Source organism: Sporisorium graminicola, chromosome SGRAM_18 (genome assembly GCF_005498985.1).
Source record: "Sporisorium graminicola strain CBS 10092 chromosome SGRAM_18, whole genome shotgun sequence".
Taxonomy (NCBI): domain Eukaryota; kingdom Fungi; phylum Basidiomycota; class Ustilaginomycetes; order Ustilaginales; family Ustilaginaceae; genus Sporisorium; species Sporisorium graminicola.
In genome coordinates, this window is record NC_043727.1 from 334744 (window position 1) to 355866 (window position 21123).

General features: G+C 57.4%; 7 protein-coding genes across 7 annotated transcripts; 3 read left to right on the forward strand and 4 right to left on the reverse strand.

Moving 5' to 3' along the window:
• Positions 1–309: 309 nt before the first annotated feature.
• Positions 310–3708, reverse strand: EX895_002920 (uncharacterized protein; the record flags this gene model as incomplete). Its single annotated transcript, XM_029883518.1, has 1 exon — positions 310–3708. The coding sequence occupies one exon, from the start codon at positions 3706–3708 to the stop codon at positions 310–312; it is 3399 nt and encodes a 1132-aa protein (XP_029740195.1).
• A 1557-nt stretch (positions 3709–5265) lies between these two features.
• Positions 5266–6564, forward strand: EX895_002921 (uncharacterized protein; the record flags this gene model as incomplete). The annotated part of the gene is made up of 1 exon (XM_029883519.1): positions 5266–6564. One exon carries the CDS (start codon positions 5266–5268, stop codon positions 6562–6564), a length of 1299 nt encoding a protein of 432 aa, XP_029740196.1.
• Positions 6565–6804: 240 nt separating this feature from the next.
• Positions 6805–9498, reverse strand: EX895_002922 (uncharacterized protein; the record flags this gene model as incomplete). The annotated part of the gene is made up of 1 exon (XM_029883520.1): positions 6805–9498. One exon carries the CDS (start codon positions 9496–9498, stop codon positions 6805–6807), a length of 2694 nt encoding a protein of 897 aa, XP_029740197.1.
• Positions 9499–10920: 1422 nt separating this feature from the next.
• On the forward strand, positions 10921–11338 carry EX895_002923 (uncharacterized protein; the record flags this gene model as incomplete). The annotated part of the gene is made up of 2 exons (XM_029883521.1): positions 10921–11122; positions 11202–11338. 2 exons carry the CDS (start codon positions 10921–10923, stop codon positions 11336–11338), a joined length of 339 nt encoding a protein of 112 aa, XP_029740198.1.
• Positions 11339–11766: 428 nt separating this feature from the next.
• EX895_002924 (uncharacterized protein) lies at positions 11767–12510 on the forward strand (the record flags this gene model as incomplete). The annotated part of the gene is made up of 3 exons (XM_029883522.1): positions 11767–12032; positions 12117–12325; positions 12437–12510. 3 exons carry the CDS (start codon positions 11767–11769, stop codon positions 12508–12510), a joined length of 549 nt encoding a protein of 182 aa, XP_029740199.1.
• An 803-nt stretch (positions 12511–13313) lies between these two features.
• On the reverse strand, positions 13314–14225 carry EX895_002925 (uncharacterized protein; the record flags this gene model as incomplete). The annotated part of the gene is made up of 1 exon (XM_029883523.1): positions 13314–14225. The coding sequence occupies one exon, from the start codon at positions 14223–14225 to the stop codon at positions 13314–13316; it is 912 nt and encodes a 303-aa protein (XP_029740200.1).
• Positions 14226–17908: 3683 nt separating this feature from the next.
• On the reverse strand, positions 17909–20374 carry EX895_002926 (uncharacterized protein; the record flags this gene model as incomplete). Its single annotated transcript, XM_029883524.1, has 1 exon — positions 17909–20374. One exon carries the CDS (start codon positions 20372–20374, stop codon positions 17909–17911), a length of 2466 nt encoding a protein of 821 aa, XP_029740201.1.
• Positions 20375–21123: the final 749 nt, after the last annotated feature.

Consider the following 21123-nt stretch of genomic DNA (forward strand, 5'->3'; position numbering starts at 1 on the left):
CTCGGAGCGGGCATAAGAGTGGCAGTCCGCACTGCGTCTAGGACGGGAGCGAGCAGGATTGTCCGCCGCTTATGCATTTCAAATTTAATCACTTGTTAAATTCTGCACGCTGCTAATGCTCGGCAGGTTCGTTCCGGCCTTTGCTCCTCACGCCATCGTGTTTTAACCCTCGACGCTGGCTTCCTCTAGGCTATACGTATTAGCTTGAAATTCCACGGCGAGACGATACAAGAGAATCAAGAGAAGTAGAACCAGGAGCAAGTGATACAAATTAGAAAACAAAAGACGAGAAAAACTAGAGGAGCAGCACTACAAACGAGAATCTTCCATCTCGTGCATCAGACGACGACCCTCACGAATGCCCTCGTGCTCGTGGCCGTATCCGTTCGCCTCGAGAGCGAGCGCTGCGTTCTCAAACAGCTTGTTTCCGAACGCCGCCTCCATGGCCTCCCATACGGTCTTGACATACTTGATCTCCAGCTGGTCGCGCACCTTCTGAGGCAGATCCGCCTCGACGTCCTTGCGGTTGCGGTGCGGCAGCAACACCTTGCGGATCCCCGCCCGTGATGCACCGGTTAGCTTCTCGCGAATGCCACCCACAGGCATCACCACGCCGCGCAGCGTCACCTCGCCCGTCATGGCCAGGTAAGGCGAGATGGCCGTCTTGGTGAACAGACTCACCAGCGCACACGTCATGGCGACACCGGCAGAGGGCCCGTCCTTGGGGATAGAGCCGGAGGGCAAGTGCAAGTGGATGTCGTTCTTGGGGAACTCGGAATCGCGCGTATGCACAATGCCCAGCTGGAAAGCATTGCCTTTGACCCACGACAGGGCTAACTCGGCCGACTCGCGGATGACATCGCCCAGCGAGCCGGTCAGCTTGAGGTAGCCACTGCCCGGCGGAAGCAGCAGCGACTCGATGTGCAGGATACCGCCAGAGCCGGAGCCTTGGTACGCCAAGCCCGTCGACACGCCAGGACGCGCGTTGGCCTCGGCCACCTCGGGCTCGTACGTATCGGGTCCAAGGTACTTCTCCAAGTCCGCCTCGCGAATGACCGGGTCGTACTCCTTGGCGTTGCCCTGCTCATCTTGAAGTGTGCCCTTCTTGGACTGCGAGTACTCTACAGCTTTGGCGCGTGCTAGCGCACCAATCTCACGCTCCAGCGTTCGAACACCCGCCTCGCGCGTGTAGCCCATGGCGACCTTGAGCAGCACTTCATCCGAGATAACCAGCTGGTCTGGCGTGAGACCCTGCGCCTTGATCTGCTTGGGCAGCAGGTACTGGCGAGCGATGGCCGTCTTTTCATCGTGCGTGTATCCCGAGATATGAATCACCTCAGTACGGTCGAGCAGAGGCGGCGAGATGGTGTCGAGCGAGTTGGCAGTCGCGATGAACAGCACGCGGCTGAGGTCGATGGGCACATTGATGTAGTGGTCGCTGAACGTGTGGTTCTGCTCCGGATCGAGCACTTCGAGCATGGCCGCCATGGGGTCACCGTGCAAGCCGTTGCCGCTTCCCAATTTGTCCACCTCGTCGAGCAGGACCACGGGATCCGAAACACCCACTTTGCGTAGAGACGACACGATGGAGCCGGGCATGGCTCCGACGTAGGTGCGCCGATGACCGCGGATTTCGGCCTCGTCTCGCACACCACCGAGCGAAAGCCGAGTGAAAGGACGTTGAAGGGCCGAGGCGAGCGACTTGGCGATGGACGTCTTACCTGTCCCTGGTGGACCGACGAGCAGCAGGATGGGGCCCTTGTCGCCAACGCGCAGCTTTTCGTTGCGACGACGACGCTTTTCCTCTTCGATCTCTTCTTTGGAGATACCCTGTTCCCTCGCGACGAGATCCTCCCCTTCTTCGTAATTGCCCGACAGAGCAGCGTCGTCGTCGTCGCCGCCAGCAGCAGCCGCCTCGTCGGTGGATGCAGAGGGGGTGGCTTTGTGTCGTTCCTCGCTTGTCCTGCGCTCGGCGGCCTCCTCGGCTTCGAAACGTTCGCGCGCTTGGTTGGTCTTGAGTTCGAGCACCGCCAGGTACTCGATGAGACGCTTCTTGACCTTTTCGAGACCGTAGTGATCCGCATCGAGGATGCGTCGAGCGCGGTCGACGATACCCTCTTGCTCAGGCTCAGCAGAGGCGGCGGCGGTGCTCCTTTCGTGCAAAACGAGAGCTTTGTCGTCGGGATACCGCGTGGGCTCAACGTCGGCACTGATCTTCTCCCATGGCAGCTCGGCCATGATTTCGAGGTAGGTGATGACGACGCCTCGCTCAACGCTCTGCTGTGGGATCCGCGAGAGGCGCTTGAGCTCCTTGTCGCAAGCTTTGCGCGCTTCTGGGCTGAGACGTGCCTGTTCGAGCTTCTTGGCCAGCTCGGCCACTTCATCCTCGTCGTCATCGCCTCCGTTGGATGCGGGGAGACCGCCAGCGGGCATACCCTTGATACTAGGTTTGCCGCCTCGACGTCCACCTAGAGGACCGGAAATGATGGTACCGTTTCCGTTGTCGTTGTTGGTGTTGTTGCGGGAAGGAGGAGCGCGAATGATGATGCCACCGCCCGACTTGCCGTCGTCCTTGTCGCCCGTGTTGGAGGTGATGGCCGAGATGCGTGCAGCAACGCCCTGATTGAGCGCGGCGAGCTGATTGAGCAAGGCCTCGAGTTGAGAGCGGATGACGTTTTCCTTGTTGGTAGGGTTGAGCGGAGAAGCGAGGGTGGTGAGAAGCTCGCGTGCCAGCTTGACGCGCTTGACACCATTCTGGATGAGATCGACAGAATGACGAACTCGCTCCCGCTGGTCCCAATCGCCGAGGATGGCGACACGATCGGACCACTCGCAGGCGCCACCGAGAGTACCGACGACAATGTCGGCGAGGAGGGCAGCTTGCGACTCGCGACAGTCTTGCATGAAGCCGCGAAGCTTCTTGAGCAGGTTGGCAGGCAGAAGAGGCAGTGCGGGCGCAACGATGGGAGAGGGAGTGTGAGTTGATCCATCTGTGGGAGGATTGAGCTGTGCAATGGCTTCAATCAATTCTGCAGAAGCCTTCTTGAGGCGGACGACGAGGTCGATATCGCCGGGAGAAGCCTCGGGGAATGTGGGCCAAGCCTCTTCATCGACAAAGGCAGTGACAGTGGCAAGCGGGATGGGCACGTCGGGAATGGCAAGGTTGCTCTTGGGGTCGATGGTGGTGGCGGTGAGCGGAGCACGGATAGAGAGCCATCGGTCGACGCGGACACGCGTGAGACCTGAGACGAGAAGGGTGCATGTCTGAGTCTGAGGGTTGCGAATCAAGCGCATCAGGCGGGCGGCGCAACCCCAGTCGTAGAGGTCGTTGATGCGCATGCGAGTGTTGTTGTCTTCGGAGGTGGTGATGTTGCGCGGATTGGAGTCGGTGGGCAACGCTGGGTTGGTGGCACGGGATGCTGGCTTGTCGGCCGAGGCAGTGCCCTTAGGAGCGATCATGGTGGGAACACAAGCGATGATGATGGGCTTGTTCGAGTCGAGACGCGAGCGGCCCAATTGACGAGAAGAGGCATCGTTGTTGGACTCGACGCCATCCTTGAGCGCCGAGTACTGTAGGGCGGCCTTGAGCAGGCTGAGCGAGTGTGCATAGGAGATGTTGATGGAGAGGAGGAGGTTGGGATGCAGCACGAGCGGATATGGGAGTGGCAAGACCGGGAGACGGTCAGGAATCGAGATGCTTGGGTTCATGGCAGGGCAGGAAGGGAAGGGTGCACCGTCCAAAGGTCTATGTAGCGGGGTGACGACAGGGTGATAGATAAGGCAATGATGGTGTCGATACAGTTAGTCGTGGTTCGGATGATGCTGGTATAAGGTGAAGGCGGTGGTGATGGTCGTGGCGTGGGTTGAGGGCTGGGCTGGAGGTTGCAGTTGTAGTTGTAGTTGGGGAGGAGGATGTGAATGCAGATGAGGATGTGAATCAGAGAGGCAATAGGGTTTGAAAGTGGCGGCGGCGGTGCGGGGTTTGCGAGCTGCTGCGTGCGCTTGCTGCGTGTGATTTGGCTCGCTCGCACTCCAGACGGCAGTCCGGGGCGATTTTCAACCGGGTCTAGTGCGTGCCGTTGCATCTTGGCTCCCGCTGCCCCTCGCGGTCTCACCTGCATGAGCTGAGTGTTTGAGCTAAGCACGCTTAACGTTAGTTTGACCTACCTGCCTGCATTCACACTATTTGGCAGGAGGCGCGCGACACAGAGAAATTGCCAGAAATCCATTCGGCTGCTGGCTGGTTTCGTGAGTGTCATCGGCTGCTCACCGATACAAAGCTCCGGTCAGACTGGCTGCTCATCCTCTTTCTTTCTCGTTGTGGAGAACAAGGAGCGACGTTGTCCGTGGTGAGATCAAGCTTCACCGCGAGCTCGTCTGCTTGGTTGTTCTGGTGTGGTCATTGGTCATTGCAGGCCTTGGGCGCCACTCTGCTCAAACAGTGTCGTGGATGACCAGCTGGCAGCAGACAGCAATGAGACACTGATGCAAGGCGCCGCGTTTCGACGGTCCAAGACTAAAAAGGCGTTGAGACCTTGCTTTGCAGACCCGCCGACGACGTCGAGACCCCCAACCCTCGGACAATTTACTATAACAAATTATAAAGTTCTGTGTGAGATCGACAGACCGAAAGCGAGAAGGGCGCGGCAAATCTCTTTTTACACCGTTTTTTATTCGTTCTTCTTTGTTAACTCTCAGCCAGCCGAACTGCAGGCGAGAACGACATCGGCTGAGTCGACGAGGAAGAAAAAAGGCGCCTTTTTCCTCCGCAGTGTCAAGGCGAGGCGACTTTGGCTTTTTGCCCAAGAGTTTCTGGTGGGACTCTTCTCGTCATCACCACCACCGCTGTCGACCTTGTTCACCCCACATCACCTCTTCCATCATCTCGTACACACACACCAGCAACTGTAGCACAACGCACCGAGCTGCTACCTCCTACAAATCGAACTGCAAACACGTCTCAAGCTGCCTCGCTTCTCTGCTCCAACTCGAGTCCAGAAATCCTTTTCTGTGCAACCGACTGCAACCCTATTACTCTACTCGTTCGACCTTGTCGCCATCTACTTTGGGCCCCGACCGATCAGAAACGTAGTTTTTATGTCTCTCTTGCTCTCCACCATAACTCGTCCATCTGTCAACTCGCCCTTTGCCCGCAGACAAAAACCGCCCTATTCGGTTTTGCATTGTAGCTGTACTTGATACATCTACTCGCTCCTACACTCGACCGTCTGTCTAGAACCCCCAACCCCGAGTTCCACCGCCATCATGTCTGTGGTCAACATTCGTCGCGATGTCGACGACAAGTTCTACCGATACCGCATGCCTCTCCTCCAGACCAAAATCGAGGGCAAGGGCAATGGCATCAAGACTGTCATCCCCAACATGTCGGACATCGCTCGTTCCCTCAGCCGTCCTCCCACCTACCCGACCAAGTTCTTTGGCTGCGAGCTCGGCGCCCAGACCTCGTTCGACGAGAAGAACGACCGCTACATCGTCAACGGCGCCCACGACGCCGAGCGTCTGCGCGAGCTCCTCGACACCTTCATCGACAAGTTTGTCCTCTGCGGCGACTGCAAGAACCCCGAGACCGATCTCAAGATCCTCAAGGACGGCGACATCCTCCGCAATTGCAAGGCATGCGGTAAGCGCACCGGCGTCGACATGAAGCACAAGCTCACCACTTTCATCGTCAAGCACCCGCCGCCCAAGCGTGTCAAGGGAGCCAAGGGAGCCGGAAAATCCGCCGGCCAGGACGCTGGCGATGCTGGATCCGACGACGAGCTCACCAAGCGCATCAAGGCCGAGGCTGCCGAGATCCCCACCGCCGAACAGCGTGGCAACGTCGACGACGACTGGTCCGTCGACACTTCGGAAGCCGCCGTCGCCGCGCGTGTCAAGGCGCTCGAAGGCAGCGTCAAGTCTTCGCTCGTACTCGGCGAGGACGACGAGGACGAAGACGAGGACAGCCCTTACAGCCAGTACGGCCAATGGCTCCAGGCCAACCGCAAGGGCGGCGAAGAGGGTCGCGAGTGCACCCCTGCCGAAGTCTACAAAAAGGCGCAGGAGCTCGGTATTGAAAAGAAGCACAAGGCCGTCCAAGTGCTCGCCCAGGCCCTCTTCACCGAGGACGTGGCCAAGGAGATCGAAAGGTACGGCGCTGTGCTCGTCAAGATGGTTGGCGACTCTGAGAAGCACCAGAAAGCCATGCTCGGTGGATTCGAGCGTCTCGCGGGTGTTCAGTACCCTTCGCTCGTCCCCAACGGCGTGCCCAAGATCCTTATGTCTCTGTACCAGATCGATGTGCTCGACGAGGAGTTTGTCAAGAACTGGGGCACGCACGTCAGCAAAAAGTACGTCGACAAGGACACCTCCAAGAAGGTTCGTCGTGCGGCTGCTCCTTTCCTGGAGTGGCTCGACCAGGCCGATTCCGAGTCCGAGGAGGATTCGGATGACGAAGATGACGAGGAGGAGGTCAAGCCCAAAGCGAACGGTAACGGCGTCAAGAAGCAGGCTGCCCCCGCTCAAGAGGACGAGGAGGACGACTCGGACCTCGACAACCTCTGATCTCGTACGTGCGCCGTGAAGCTAGATTGGATGCTTTGCATCTGCCTGCCGCATGCAGCCTGCTCTCGGTTTGTTTCTCGTTGTGTCTGTTCACCGCACCGCTCTCTCACTGTTGTTTCTCTCTCGTGCAAAAATTGGGTTTTCAAGGATGGCTGTTGGCTCGAGCATCTGTGTGTGTGCACCTGTTCCTTCTGAAAGTGCAAGCTTACTATCGCCTTGCACGCTCACCGTCGTCTGTCTCTACACGACATGCTGAGCACGGCGCGCGTCTTGCACGGCGTAATCGAGCAGGAAGCGGCTCAGCAGCGTCTTGAGATCCGACTGGATCCAGGGCGCGATCGAGTGGACGAAGCTCGAGGCCCATGCGGACAGGGCGGGGTAGTAGACCGGTCGGGGGTGGTAGCTGGTGAGTGCGCAGCGGAGGGCTTCGAAGAGCGGGGTTGGGTCCTGGTGCGTCAATTCGCGCGGGTAGGTTCTCGGCACACGTACCGCGTCGTGGTGCGCCGAGTTTGGGACGGCGGAGGAGGAGGAGCAAGAGGAGGAGGGGTTGACGTTGAGCAGGGTGTATGCCGGACCGGAGCTGGCGGTGGAGAAGGGGAAGTCCGGGGTGTCGTGGTCGTCGTCGTCGTCGTGGGGTTCCGCGGAGGTGGGGGCGAAGAGCAGCGGGGGTTTCGGGTAGGCGCGCGAGGCGCTCGACGATGTGCGGCTCGAGGCGGAGGCGTGATTCGACGAGACAGTGTAGGGGTGGAGGAGCGACTGCGATGGCCCTGGCGTGGGCGGGCACGAGGAACCGAGAGCGATCGGGTAGCTCACCGCAGCGACATGCTCGGCCAAGTCGTCCCAGGGGACCGAACATAGCTCCATCCACCTGAACACCCGTACGAGCCGCCTGAGCCCGCGCACCACCAGCGGCGATGGCGACTCTTCCATTCGATCCTCCCCCACACTTGCACCACTTCCACCTGCACTACCGGCGACATCAGCAAACGGCCGCGCCCAGCCCCTCAAGAATGGCCTCAATTCTTGCGGGATGTAGACCTCGAACCTGCCCGCATCCCTCTTCCTATCCTCATCTCCGCAGTCGCTGAGCCTCCCAACCCGCCCCACGAACGGCAGCCGGTCCAACACCCAGGCCAGACTGACCCAATCCTGCACTCGCCACCAGCGTCGCTTATGCCCGTGGTGCGCAAAGTAGCGCACCGACTCGTTCCACTTGACCACCTTCTTCAAGCGCGTCTGCGGAAGCTTGATGAGCGCATTCGTCTCGATCATCGACACGTGCACCTGACGCGCGCTGCCGCCGCGTCGCCGGTATTCTAGCTGCAGCTCACGATACTGCGTACGCAGCGCTTCGCGGACCGTGTTGACAACGGGGCTAGGCCAGGTGCGGAGAGCCGGTGTATCGCCTGCTTGACGCGAAGTTTCCGGGGCGGCGGGGGCGGAAGACGAGGCGGACGAGAGCGAGCGATCACGCGACTTGCCGCTTGAAGTGCCCCGCACAGGCATCGACTGGAGCGAGAGTGTATCCGGATCCTGCGGCAGATCCGGGCCGTGCCCACACGGAACAAGACCCAAGACTCGACCCTTGTCGCGTTTGAGCGCCGGAAACAGCACGTTGATCAGAGCCTTGGACTGCACGACGTCGGTCGCGAGTGCACTGTGCAGCGCGGCCTGCTCGTCGTCCTGCGTGCGAACGATGCGTACACTCGAGGGCGAGAGCGGCGGCGAAGCATGTGCATTAAACTGCGACGACGATGACGACTCCATCGATGCTTCCAGCCCCGCCGATGTCTCCCGGAACGGCGGGGCGAGGCCGAATGGATCGCGCGGTCCGCTGGCGTGCGCGCCACTTGCCGATCCGGGCGCAGATCGACCGACGGAGGACGACAACCCGCGCAGCTCCCCCCACACTTCGCGGTTGTGCAGCGTGAACGGGTCCACATCGCTGTACGCGCTGCCAGGCGTCTTGGGCACATCACTGCCCGCAGCCATTGCAGCCGCACTCCTGGTCAGTGGCACATTGCGTGGACACAAGACAGAAGGAATGAGGACGATGCCGCTGAGCAGGAGGTCGTGCGAAGAGCAATACGCCGAGATGGTCGAATTGACCATGGCCAGCCCGTCAGCCGTCTGGACATCAGCCATGATCGGAATGATGGTCCCCGAGGGTGTAGTCTTGGGACCGCTCCTTCCGGGCATCCAGCCTTTGAGCATGTCGACGCCGTAGCCGAACAGGTCAGGCGTGGCCCAGCTGGACCAGCTGCGCGATCTGCGTCTGAATCGGCCGCCGATGCGGATGGGCGGCGGTCTGGATCGCTGCTTGCTAGGCCTCGGTGTTTCATCGCCTCCGTCGTGGCGTCGTGCATGCATGTTCGAGTGATTCGCAGCGGGCGAAGAGGGATACGAAGATCCGTGCTCGCTGCCGTCCCGGGTTGATTCAGCATCGATCACATGCGCCGACGATGTGGGCGACGAAGGCGCGCTGGAATTGGAAGAAGCCGAAGACCTGCCTGCATTCCTCTGCTTGAGCAGCGCCTTTTCCATTCTCGCCTTCTTCGCAGCCCACTGGGCTACCGTGATGGAGAACTGATCCGGATCCGCATGAAGCACAAAGCACGTATACGGTGCGCGAGGGTTGCGCTTGGTGGGGCCGACATCTTTGAGCGCAAAGCTGGAGGGCGAGCCGGATGAAAGTCGAAGCGCAACGTACCTGGCTACAGCGTCATTGTGTGGGGCGTAGATGACGACGGCTGAGCCCTTGGACGAGTCCCACCAGGCGCGCGAGGCTGGCACGTAGGTGTGGAAGAGGAAAAAGTAGAAGAGTGTGTGTAGGTGGCAGAGAAAGGCTTCGAGGTAGAGCGAGAGGGTGGTGCAGATGGCGCGGACCCTGCGCACTGTGGGTGAAGGGGCGAGTGATCCTCGGAAGCAAACCATGCCTGAAAACCTACCAACGCCGGAGAGCCTTGGCTAGAGGGACCGACACAAACTGATATAAAGAGTCTTTCTGCCTTAGTACTAGTTGGACGAGGGCCGTTCCGATTCGCGATGTGAACCGACTAACGAAATGGGAGTATACCGAACCGAGCTTTGTTGAAAGGATCGGGATGGTGAGAACGGATCGTTGGCCGGTAACGCAGTGCTACGTAGGCAGAGAATGTCTAGGTAGTGGTCGGGACGCGGCGCAAGATGGAGTCATACGGTCGCGGCATACGGTAGATCGTGATCTAGTCGAAAAGAGAGGGGAGAGGTGGTCGTGGTCGTGGGACGATGGTGCGAGAGAGATAAGGAGATGCGGGTGGTAGAAAGAGAAGGGCAGGGGTCCTGCGCATGATCAAAACGTTGGTGTTGGTCGGAAGGTGAAAGATTCGCTCCATGTGGGACAGGTTCATGCGGGGATGCAACTTCGTACGCGCAGCACCGCACAGCACAACAGTCGTGTGCAAGGAGCGTGGGCAAGAGTTGCCCACGACGACCAGGCTTGGAATTTTCCCGTTTTGATGCAGGGTCCACCACATCGCAGCATTGGCAGCGTTCGCAGCATCGCACGACAACTAGGTGCACTGCAGGCGCCACAGGGGTATAGTGCTGCTCCCGTCTCTGAAACCGCGAACCAGCAAAGTAGAGGACCAATAGGCGTCTTCGGATGCGTATGACCGGATCGAAACGCTGCGCCATGCTGCCAGGAAGCAGCACGACGAATTAAGTTTGTCCAGATCGAGCCTTTACATGCAAGTCAAGTGACCGAGAAGGAAATGGACTGGGCTCGCTGCCGGTCAGGAACTTGTTAGGCTATCTCCTTGTACACCACGAGCTTGACACAAGAGTCTAAGAGGAACAAGGTTGGGGGCATAGGTTGACTGCCTTGACGGTCCAACGTTGTGCGCGCAATCGGAGCAGTGAATCCCCGATACCCGATCTTCCTGGATGGCGCGATGCGGCACACCATCGGCTTGAACGCAGAGCAATGCAGCTCGTGATTCGGCGCATGACACCAACACCAGCGTTCTTTCCTGTTTTATCTGACGTGCTCGCTTAAACCCGAGTCTCATGATCGAGCTTGCACCTTATCATCTTCGGATGCCGTTCGGCTTCTCCTGTCAAGTCGGCTTCACTGGGGCAACCCCACACGATGCCAGACTAGCCTAGCTGATGTGCTTCTTTGTCGTTCTGCTGGACATATGGCCCCATTCAGCACAGCTCGTGAAGAGGCACATATATAAACCCGGTCCTTCGTCGCCATGTAGGCGTTACGATCCCCCGCGCAGGACTTGCTCATGAGCTCGACACCTCGTTTCTGAAACATCTTGCACCCTGTTTCAATCGACATTCTAGCCCAAGCCCTAGCCTCAAAGAACAATGTCACAGCCAGGCTTTGCGCCCTACTGGAAGGGTGGGCTTCGACCCAGCACCACTCACGAAAACTTCAGCCCCGTCATCGACACTGTCAACGAAAACGCGTTCAGCTTCTTCCGTACGATTCAGAGCTTTGCCGAGCAGTCCATGTTCGAATTGCAGATCCAGTTCCCGCCTGAGGACACCTGCGCCATTCAGCGCCAAGGTATGTCTATTGCTGGACGCCGAATCTCTGCTAGCGGCTGTTCAAGATACTGAATATGTATTCAACCACTGATCGCTAGCTAACGAACATGTAGCGCAGAGACCCGCACAAAGAGAGCCAGCTACTGCTGCCGCTCAGACGCACCCCGCCAAGTCTTCGAACAACGACGAAAAATACCGCTCATCGTATGTACCTACGCTCAAGAAGCACAGTTGAATCTCAAGCACTGTCTGCATACCGAGGTGTGAGTCTTTGCGGTGAGAGTGGAATTGTGAGTTGTCATTGATGCAAGTCAGTCAGTGCTTTTGCACGGGTCAACTCGTGCCAAATTTGTCGTTCCGTTTGGCATGGCACACGTGTTTGGAACCTTCTCTGCATCGGCTGCCACTTTTATGTATCGGGCATGGGGTGCCGCTCAATGACATCAACAAGCGAGCTACTGTGGACGCCGGCTTGCCTCCACGGGCTTTGAATTCTTCTGACAGGTCTCCACACGCACTCACGCACTGAGGCCTCGTGATTGCCAGTTCCCACACGATCCCATCTCCTCTCCGACCAAGAAACGCCATCCTCTATCAACTCATCACTTGTGCCACCGCCTCGCATCCTGAACATCATCACCTCGCGCGCGCAAATCCACAGCCATGTCGAAAAGCATCGCCCTCCCCGCACTCACCGCCTCCATCCCGGCCTTCTACCACTTCCTCGCTCCCAAGGCCAGCACGGTCCAGGGTCTCTTCCTGCCCGTCGGCTACGGCTATGTCGTTTCGTGCGTCGTCTCGGCCATCTGGGTCACCTTCCTCATGCGTGTCAAGGTAGGCAGCGCACGCAAGGCTGCTCAGGTCCCATACCCGTATCTCTACGCCGACAAGGCGGTCGCTGAGAAGAACCGCGAGGCTCACCTCTTCAAGTAAGTCCGTCCCTACTCGCGTGCACGTTTCACGCTCCCTGCTCCAGACTGACCTGAGACCTTTCTGTTATTGTCTGTCTACAGCTGCGCCCAGCGTGTCCACCAAAACACCCTCGAGGACCTCACTAGCTTTGCATTCCTCACCCTCTTCAACGGTCTCTTCTTCCCCAAGCTCACTGCCATCGTCTCGGCCACCTGGGTCATCTCGCGCATCCCTTACGCTATCGGCTACTACTCTGGTACTCCCAGTAAGCGTGCTTTTGGCGCCATCTTCAGTGGGCTCAGCTTCCTCGGTACGTCCTCTCCACCAATTGTGCTGTCTTGCCGTTTGAATCCATCTCGAGGATCTTGTCGCTAACTTTAGATTACATGCGCTTCTGTTGGACAAATTCAAATGACAACAGCCCTGTTGGTCACTGCAACCTATGCCTCCTTCACCATCTTAGGTGTTGCTCCTATCAGCAACACCGCGCTTTAAGCCGACTTGATCTTTTGCCCACGCTTGCACTGTCATTAGAAGCTCGGATTCGAGCTGCTGTGAACCACCCCTTTGCATCAAACGTCCTTCTCACCTTGACCAATGGGCACGTTAAGCCAAGCACCCCTTGCAATCTTACAATTCAGACCATTTTCACTTTGCAGTCAATGTGCAAACTTGGTCTTTGCTCGCGTGCCCCGCTGACCAGCAAGGGACTTGGGCTGCTGCAACCACGCTGATCCCCTCACCCCCTTGCAGGCTACTTGCAGGCTGCTTGCAGGCTGCGAAAGAGGGGGTGACGGGATGGGCGGGGTTGCCGCGCACAGTGCAGCCCAAGTCTGTTGCTCGCTTCTGAGAGTCCTAGCTCGGTACCACAGGCCTTTCCGGTCGCTGTTGGTGGAATCGCAAGGTCGTGGTACCACACTATGACGATGATCGACGAAAGCTCGACCTGTCCGTCGTCAGGCTCGGCAGTGATCGCACATTGTAGCTTAGAGCTCTCCCTCTTCTGTTCTCCCTCATAAGAGACCACTGCCTCTCATCTTTCTCATAACGACAGCAGAGACTACGCATGGTGATGACATGGCAAAAGAAAATTGTTCGATTAAGGAACGACATAATAGAGAACAGCAGCGAGGAGGCTACCTCGGGTCAAAAGTGTGACCGGTGGTGCTCTACCTCGAGGATTCTTTGTGAATGAAGTACGAAGTGGGGCTGAGGGGGAAACAAGATTAAAAGACTGCGTTGGGGGGGGAGCAAGGTGGAAGAGGTATCACTTTCTTGACGTTTTAGACACGCAAAGTTTACTGCTTGTTAGCGTAGAGGTCCTGGGCCTGGCTGGCGGACAGAGGGATGTCAATGACAGCGGGGCCGGCGACGACGTTGTCGTCAGCGATCGAGTTGTTGACCTTGGACACAACCGCGTAGATGCGGCCGTATCCGACGTCCTGGGGCACGGTGACGCTGTTGCCGTCGCCGATCTGGGCGTAGTACACTCCGAGGCCAGCGAGGAAGGCAGCGTACTGACCGGGCTGCACACCGTCACCAGAGATGGTCACGGTCTTGCCGCCGCAGACGTCGCCGCTGATCTTGGCAGCGGGGAAGGCCTTGACGGGGAGGGCAGGGTTGGTGTCCGGGCACGACTTGATCAGGGGTGCGGCGAGCGAGTAGGTCTGGTTGAAGTTGAGAGGCGTGCTGTTGTCACGGGCGAAACCATCGCCGTTTTGCACCGACGAAGCAACCCATCCAGCGTGCCTCGACTCGACGGTCAGGATAGAGCCAGCCGCAGTAAGCGTGCTGGGGTTGGTGATGTTCTGGGCAGCGCCGAGGTAGGCGCTCTCACCGATACCCTCAAGGAGAGCGGCGGTGGCGATGAAGGTCTTGACGTCGGTGATACCGAAGTCGTAGGTGCACTCCTTGGTGGCCTGGTCACCGAGAGCCTTGGTGAGGAAGTCGACGTGAGCCTTCTCGTGGCCACCGATCTCGGTGAAGCGCTGGCGAACCCAGTCAGGGTAACCGGCAGAGCGGAAGGCATCGGCGTCGTAGGTGGCAAGGGTGTCACGGTAGAAAGCGTTCTCGAGGTGCTCCAGGGTGAGGGCGTAGTTGAGGATGACGACGTCAATGTCAGCCTGGCCAGCGGCGGCACGCTTCTGGGCAGGAGCGGCGGCAACAGCGGCGGCGGCGGTGGCGGCGAGGACAGCGTACTTGGTAAGCATTGTGAAGGAAGGTTTTGGAGGAGGGTGGTACAGGGATTGTGTGGAAGGTGAGTGAGAGATGGATGGAGATAGGTGCCAATGATGGATAGGAGTCCGAAAGGGGTCCTTTATGTAGCTTTCGAGGCCAAGCTGAAGGGGTGGTTGATGTTGCCACTAAGATTCTGCTAGGGGCATGGCAAGAAGAGTGGGGTATGGCTCCACTAGACAATGGGACAGACAGGTCAGACAGGTAGAGTGAGCTCCCTCGCTTCGAACGGGGAGAGGCTTCCGTCAGGCTGGTCTCGTGGATGTTTCTCCTCTCAAAACACATGACACTGTTCCCTTAGCTTCATGCAAGGCTCAGTTGCCGGTCTGTCCATTCGTCAGCCCCTACATCGCCCTTCACTTGTCCACCAGTCCGGCACTCATCCTCTCACTCGAACCCAGATGAGATAGGTCCCCCTCCTCTTCCAGCGTTCGGAAAACGTATGACAGAAGATGAGGGCTCGAAACCATCGTCGATGTGAGTATTGCGGCGTTGCACAGCCAAAACAACAACTCCGTGGCGGTGGTGCTTCGGAGCTTGGGCTTGGCTTAGACACACGCAATGGACCGATCCGACGGGTTCAGAAGCGAGCGACGAAAGAAAGGTTGCAGAAACATCTCACGGCGACTCGATTGCGGCTCGACAGACGTTCCCATGCTGGTAGCGCCACCGTCAATTCCAGCGAGCGGGACTGCAAATAGGCGCTTTGTTGCGAAAACGGCACCGCATCCAGCCATTTGGCTTCTGCAACATGTACATCCGATAGTTCTGCCCAGCTACATCGATGAGAGCACGTCTTGCCTTCCTCTAATGTGTCTCACTAGAGACATCCATCGAGGGAGAGGGCTTGGTCACAAATCCGCGGAACATGAAGAAAAAGAGGGTTGTTCAGTCTGTCAAACTTTGTCAACGTAGAAAGAACAATCATCTGTTCGGCTGCTGCAGATCTGGGAAATGATGCTGATGAGAGAGACATAGAAAGTACTTTGCGAGAGGGACTCCGAGCATGGACAGAGGAGATGATCACGCAAACAAAAGAGTCATGGTCGGACTTTCGAAAAGGCTGTGCTTAGCCGAACTTGCCAAGTCAGCTTCTTGGAAAGGACAAGGAACTTGGCTCGCCATCGAAAGTCGAGTGTCGACGGTCTCACTCGGACCGAGCAGCAGCGACGAGATGGAAAAGAGGTGTGATGACGAGAGGTAATATCAAAGCCCTGGGGAGTCGTCGTGTCGCAAAGCGAGAAGAAAGGCTATCCAGTGCCGAGTACCCCAATGGTTCGAGCTTAGGGGGCAGAAAGAGACGAAAAAGGGTTCCGTAGGAATGGTTGTAGCAGGCGGAAAAGGACTCGTTGGATGGACTGTGGTGTCGATCAGCTGAGTTCTGAAAACAAGGAGTGACGATCGCCGTCCAGGGTGCAAGGGCACTCCGCAAAGCGTAAGGTGTCGATGCGGCTGCACGTCTTGGAGTTGCAGGATGTCAAAACATCACCTGAGTTTCAGCGACGGATGGAGACAGGCCAGCCGACTGTCTTTGCGCAGAAAATCAGATGCCGGCAGCCTAGCGGAGACCGGGATTCATTTCTTGCCTGGGGATGATTAAGCGAGCTCCGGGAAGCCCCAGAAACGGTCGAGCTTTGCCTGTCCACGTTGCCTGTCCCGTCGTGCCGTCCCCGTCGTCTCGAGGCAGCAGCAGATGGTGCCGCGAGTGTCCGACATGCCTGAGAATGTCTTTCTGACCTGTCTCACCGTGGCAACCCTGTAGCCCAACCCGTGACCCCGGAGGTGCTCAATGCCACCTTGCACCGAGACCTGGCATGACGCTTGGCGACTCTTTGGCCGTGCTGTCGAATTGGGCGCGCCAAATCAAATAGTGCAAGGCAAATTTCCAGCACTGCTGCATGCTTGCTGTGCTGGCGGAGCCTCTATTTCGAAGCGGAAACCATTTCCACAAACCAAAGCCACAGCTCAAAACAGCCGGGCTGGAGGAAGGCTGAGCACGGACCAGACGAACTACGATATGACGATGGCGTGGTGCCGTCGCTTGCGCCTGTGAGAGCGGGAGAGAGGTAGCGACAGATCAGGTCATGTCTCAAGGTGCCTGCACAATTGCAAGGGCCATGGGAACACAGGTCAACACCTGGCGGAGGGACAAGTCAAAGATGGGATCTGCAAGCGAGCGGCTCGCGAGCCATCTCGGCTCTCTCGCCAAGCAAGAAAGGCCTTCATAGCGTGTTCTCCTCGAGCCAATTCTCCTCGAACAACGAGGACGTTCAGCTCCGAAAGGATTTACAAAAATGCAAGCAATCAGGCAAGAGTAGCCAACTTCGAAAAACAGGCTGGGATGGCAAGGGCAGCTGAAAGACAGACCGGACAGTCAAAGGGCTCCAATCAATTCGGGCTCCGAAGCGCGTGCTGTACAGGAGGGGGCGAGGCGCGTCAGACTAGTCAGAGTTATTGCTCCGCGAAGGGGGGGAGAGAAAGAATGTTGCTTTCGTCAAAAGCCGTTGAATCATGCAAAAGCACCTTTTGGGAAGAGGACGAAACGTACGCCAACGGAGCTAAGAGGTGAAAATGCGTTTTTGTGGAACCATTCGCCGCCAGCTGGGTTAACAGTGTGCGACGCTTGAAGATTCAAAACACACTTAGACAGAGAGACAAGTACCGGATTGTGGGTTCGCTCCGCAAAGAGCCCAACACAGCCTGTTGCGGCTGTAATATTGCTGTTCCAGTGGCCTTAAAGGAGTTACTGTACCTTTGTGCCGCTTTCATCCATGTCTGTCTACCTCTGCTTGGTCAAAACAGTAACGCCAACCGCCCCTACGACAACAAGCAATCCTGTCCATGTCGCACCTTCTTCAATGCCTCCGTCGTCTTCAAGCTCTTTGCGAGGGCAGTTCCTAGACACAGATGCTCTCAGCCTGCCCGTGCGTTGCGGAGGAGACAGCATTCGAGACGAGAAGCAAGACCAAGGTATAAATCAGCTCACTTTCGACCCCTCGTCGTTTTCGGGGCGATCCAGACAGCCTCGCTTAGCAAAGCTATTTTGGTCCGCGACGGCCTTTGCTTTGCTGCTTGCACGTATGATTTTGTAGTTATTTATAAGAATTTTAATTTAGATGCTCGATTTTGTGCCTGATTTTACTCGAGAAGCAGAGTTCTGTCAGCTCGAGTTCTGCAGAAGACGATCATGTATGCACGATGCGGCGAACCCAATTCACTCCCTCTGTCCCACATTTGGTTTCTCTTTCCTCCCACATTTGGTGTCTATTTCCTCCCGTGTAATTGTGCTGCTCACCGCAACTCTTCCCGCCAAGCTGCTTGCAGCACAGTTTTTGCTTCTTCACTTGTGCCTGTTATTTCGCTGAATAACAACGATGACAGTCGGCAGTCATCGCCGTCTCCCCCTCCTTCTCGTCGATCTTCATCGGCACTTTGCAAGCCGATTCGAACATCGACATGTGCGCGATCCCGATCGCTGCGAAGATCGTTGGTTGAGCTCAGCCTGATAGACGACCGCTAGATCTGCAGCGTTTGGAGGACCGATACCGATCCCCTCGGACCCTTACAGTCAGTCATTTTAGGCAAAACAAACAAACCACGCCTTGCTGCTGGCTGCGAGTACTTTGATTTGGAAAGTTACAAAGTGAGCTCGGCCGCCTCAGGCAAGATAGCGGTAGGTGCCTCGCTCGCCTTCAACGCGCTCCATGTACTCTTTCTCGATGAGAATCTCAAAAACCTTCTTGATCTCGGCGACATCGATGGTGAAGCGGCTCTTGATCTGGTCCACCACCTCGGTGATGAGCTCGGAATGCTTGATGGTCTTCTTGGCCTTGAGCACACGCACCGCCGCCGCCTGCAGGATGAGCTCTCGATCGAGAAACACGCGCTGCTCGGTCGTCTTTTGCTCTTCAGCCGTCTCCTTCATCTGGATCTGGTTGATGCGGATCCGGTGGCGTTCGTTTTTGAAATTGTCGTTGAAGACAAATTCGTCGCTGTCGTTGACTTCCTTGCCCTGCGGAAGCTTGCGAAGCACACGCGTAGGGATCTGCCCGCATGCGAGACTCTGCAGAGTGCGCTTGAGCTCCTGATCGTCGAGACCGGTCTGCGTGCGGATGTCGACAAAGCTGAGCTTCTGACCCGGTTCGAGCGTGTTGAACAGCATGAGCACGATGGCCTGGAAAGTGCTCACGTGGAGCTCCTTGACGCCCGCCTTGCCGAACTGCGTCGTGATCGACAGCGTGCCGAGCGAATGCTGCCAGTGCAGGCGACGTCCACTGTTGCGCTTTTGGTAGAACGCCTCGAAGCGCTCGGCGGCGGCAGCAAGCTCGGGCGCAAGAATCACGTCAACGTTGGGATAGGTGGGCCAGTGCGCTTGAGTGAGCACGCTGACGCTCAGATCGAAATTGTCCCGGGCCGCCTCCTCGTCCTTGCGCTGCTTTGCTGCAAATCGGTCGTACTCGTCCATGAGATCTTTCGAGACGTCGACGTCCTTGATCATGGTCTCGAGCTTGGCGGTGAACTCGGGCCCACACTCTTCCTTGAGCTTGAGCAGCATGCTGCGCTCGGCGTCCCAAGAGGCGGAACGGTTGAGAAGCAAGCGCTTGGCAAAGTGACGCTTGTAAAATTCTTCAAACATATCCTTGGCATGCGTATAGCGGAAGAGGATGAGCGCCTCGTCGAGGGTATGCTCGAGCTCTTGGTCGGTCATCGTCTTGTTTCCGCTGCGCAGCTTGGCGTCGAGGAACTTGGCGATGAGCTCGGCCGGTTTGTTTTCGCGCTTATTGACAAACACCTCGAAGCTGTCTTTTTGGGCATTGACGAAATCGCCGTCGCGCTGGAAGCCAGACGAGACGATGGCGTCGATGTCGGACTTGAACTCAAGTAGCCTTTCGATCATATCGTCGTCCCTCGAGCGGTCATGGACGATGGAGGCACCGTGCGCCTTGATGTACTCAGTGAACCCCTTGCGTAAGTCGGCGAGTCGACCAATGCTCTTGATTAGTTGATAGACTTTGGCGAGCCCGTGGAGCTGCTTGGATGTGACGAGGTCGGGCAGTCCTGCGAGGATCTTGTCGGCATGCTCTGTCACGAGCTGGCTGCGTGTCGCGGCCACATTGTCGTTACGTCCTTTCTCGGTTAGCAGGGCCCATTCGCTGCGGTGCTGCTCTTCATTGATGCGACAATCCGCATACTCAACGTAGTCAATCGGAGACAGGTTTTCAATTGACGACGCTGATTCTGCTTGGTAAAAGGCAGTGGTGGCGCTTGCGATCGCATCATCTAGTGTTTCTTCGGCCTTGAGCTGGCGGAACATTTCGGCGATGGAAATGTGCAAGTCTCGGTAAGAGATGGATTCGGTGCGCTCGCCATCGAGGGCAGCGACAATTCGGCTGAGTATCATGCTGGCCAGCGTGAGATCCTTCAACACGCGGTGGCCAAAGATGTCGAGGCCCAGTTCCCATATGGGCAATGGCCGCTTGTCGGAAACGTTGGCTTCGAGGCCGGAAGTTAGGTTGGAAGGGGCAGCCGAGGGCCCGGTGGGAAGCAGAGTACGGTCCAAGGGCAGCAAAACGTCTCGAACGAGGGCCAAATTCTCGCACCAGTCGGACCAGATGGATTTGAGAAGCGTCAGCCAGGTGATCTTGCTGTGTAGCGACTCGTTGGCTGAGCCGGCGCTGTGGAGCGCCGAGGCGTTGTTGCCTGCGGCCCGTTCGATCTCGATCTTGATGGCGTCGTAAAGATCGTCCAACGCTTCGGGCGAAGAGTGGGTTACGAGGGTCTCAGTGATGCTGTACAGCTGCTGCAGCGGAGGGCGAGAAGCAGCCGCGTTGGAGCTTTGAGGGCGGGAGGCCAGCAGCGAGCGGACGGATCGAATAAGCTGTGTGGTTGCCTGCGAAGCATAATTGACGGGTGGCAACGTCTTATGTGGATGAAGAGAGGCGATCTGGATGGGAACACGTACGCCATTCTTGGTGCTATCAGAGTTGCTGTGGGAGCACCTGTTCTTGGCTAGAAAGGCGGCCAGACCACCGTTGCCGACGCCGGCGAGAGTGGAAGGCGCTCCGAGCGTGGCAGCAGAACCGTTCGCCTGAGCTCGATGCAGGAGAGCGTCTGCCAGCGACATGATGGGCGTCTCTCCTTCCTCCCGTCAGCTGCGATGTGGTCTTGCTTTGAAGCGTAGGATTATCGTCGTCGTCGAGAGCGCAATGATGGCTTGCTAGAACATGGAAAGAATGTGGTGAAAGCGTGCCTACTGTCAAACAGGGTTCAGTTCATACCACGTCGGTGGACTGTGCGCCTTGCCAAAAGAGTCAAACAAAGAATCTGACTCAGTTAGCTGTCTGTATCGGTCAGCTTCTCGATACTCAGCTTCAAGCCGCCTGATTCTTTTGGGTCCACAATTAACCCTTCGAATTTCTAACCGAAAAAGCAGCTTAATTTCAGCGGAGGTGCGAGCGACTTTTGCTAGTTGCTCAGCGCTTTCCAACGAGTGGAGGCGCGTGATCGAATCGGAAGTCGGTTTTCTAAAGTCACACACACATACGCAGACGCAGACACACACACCCGCTCCTCACTGCAGAAGTGGGTGAGAAACTGCGCTTTTGCAGCGTGAGAAAAGTGGAACTCGGTTGGCTCAGAATGACACTTTTCAATCCTTTTGGTTTCGACTTCCGACCTTCATCATCATCATCATCACCACCCCCGCCATCACCGTCTTCGGCACCGCCCCATAGCATCTCACTTGGCCGCCCGTTCCACACTGCAAGCTACGACGCTTTCGCCAGGTGGTGAGGTCAGTCGCGCAGGAAGCGACACCACACGTGCCTACACTCCCGGCAAGACAAGCACACAACATCGCACTGATCATCCTGC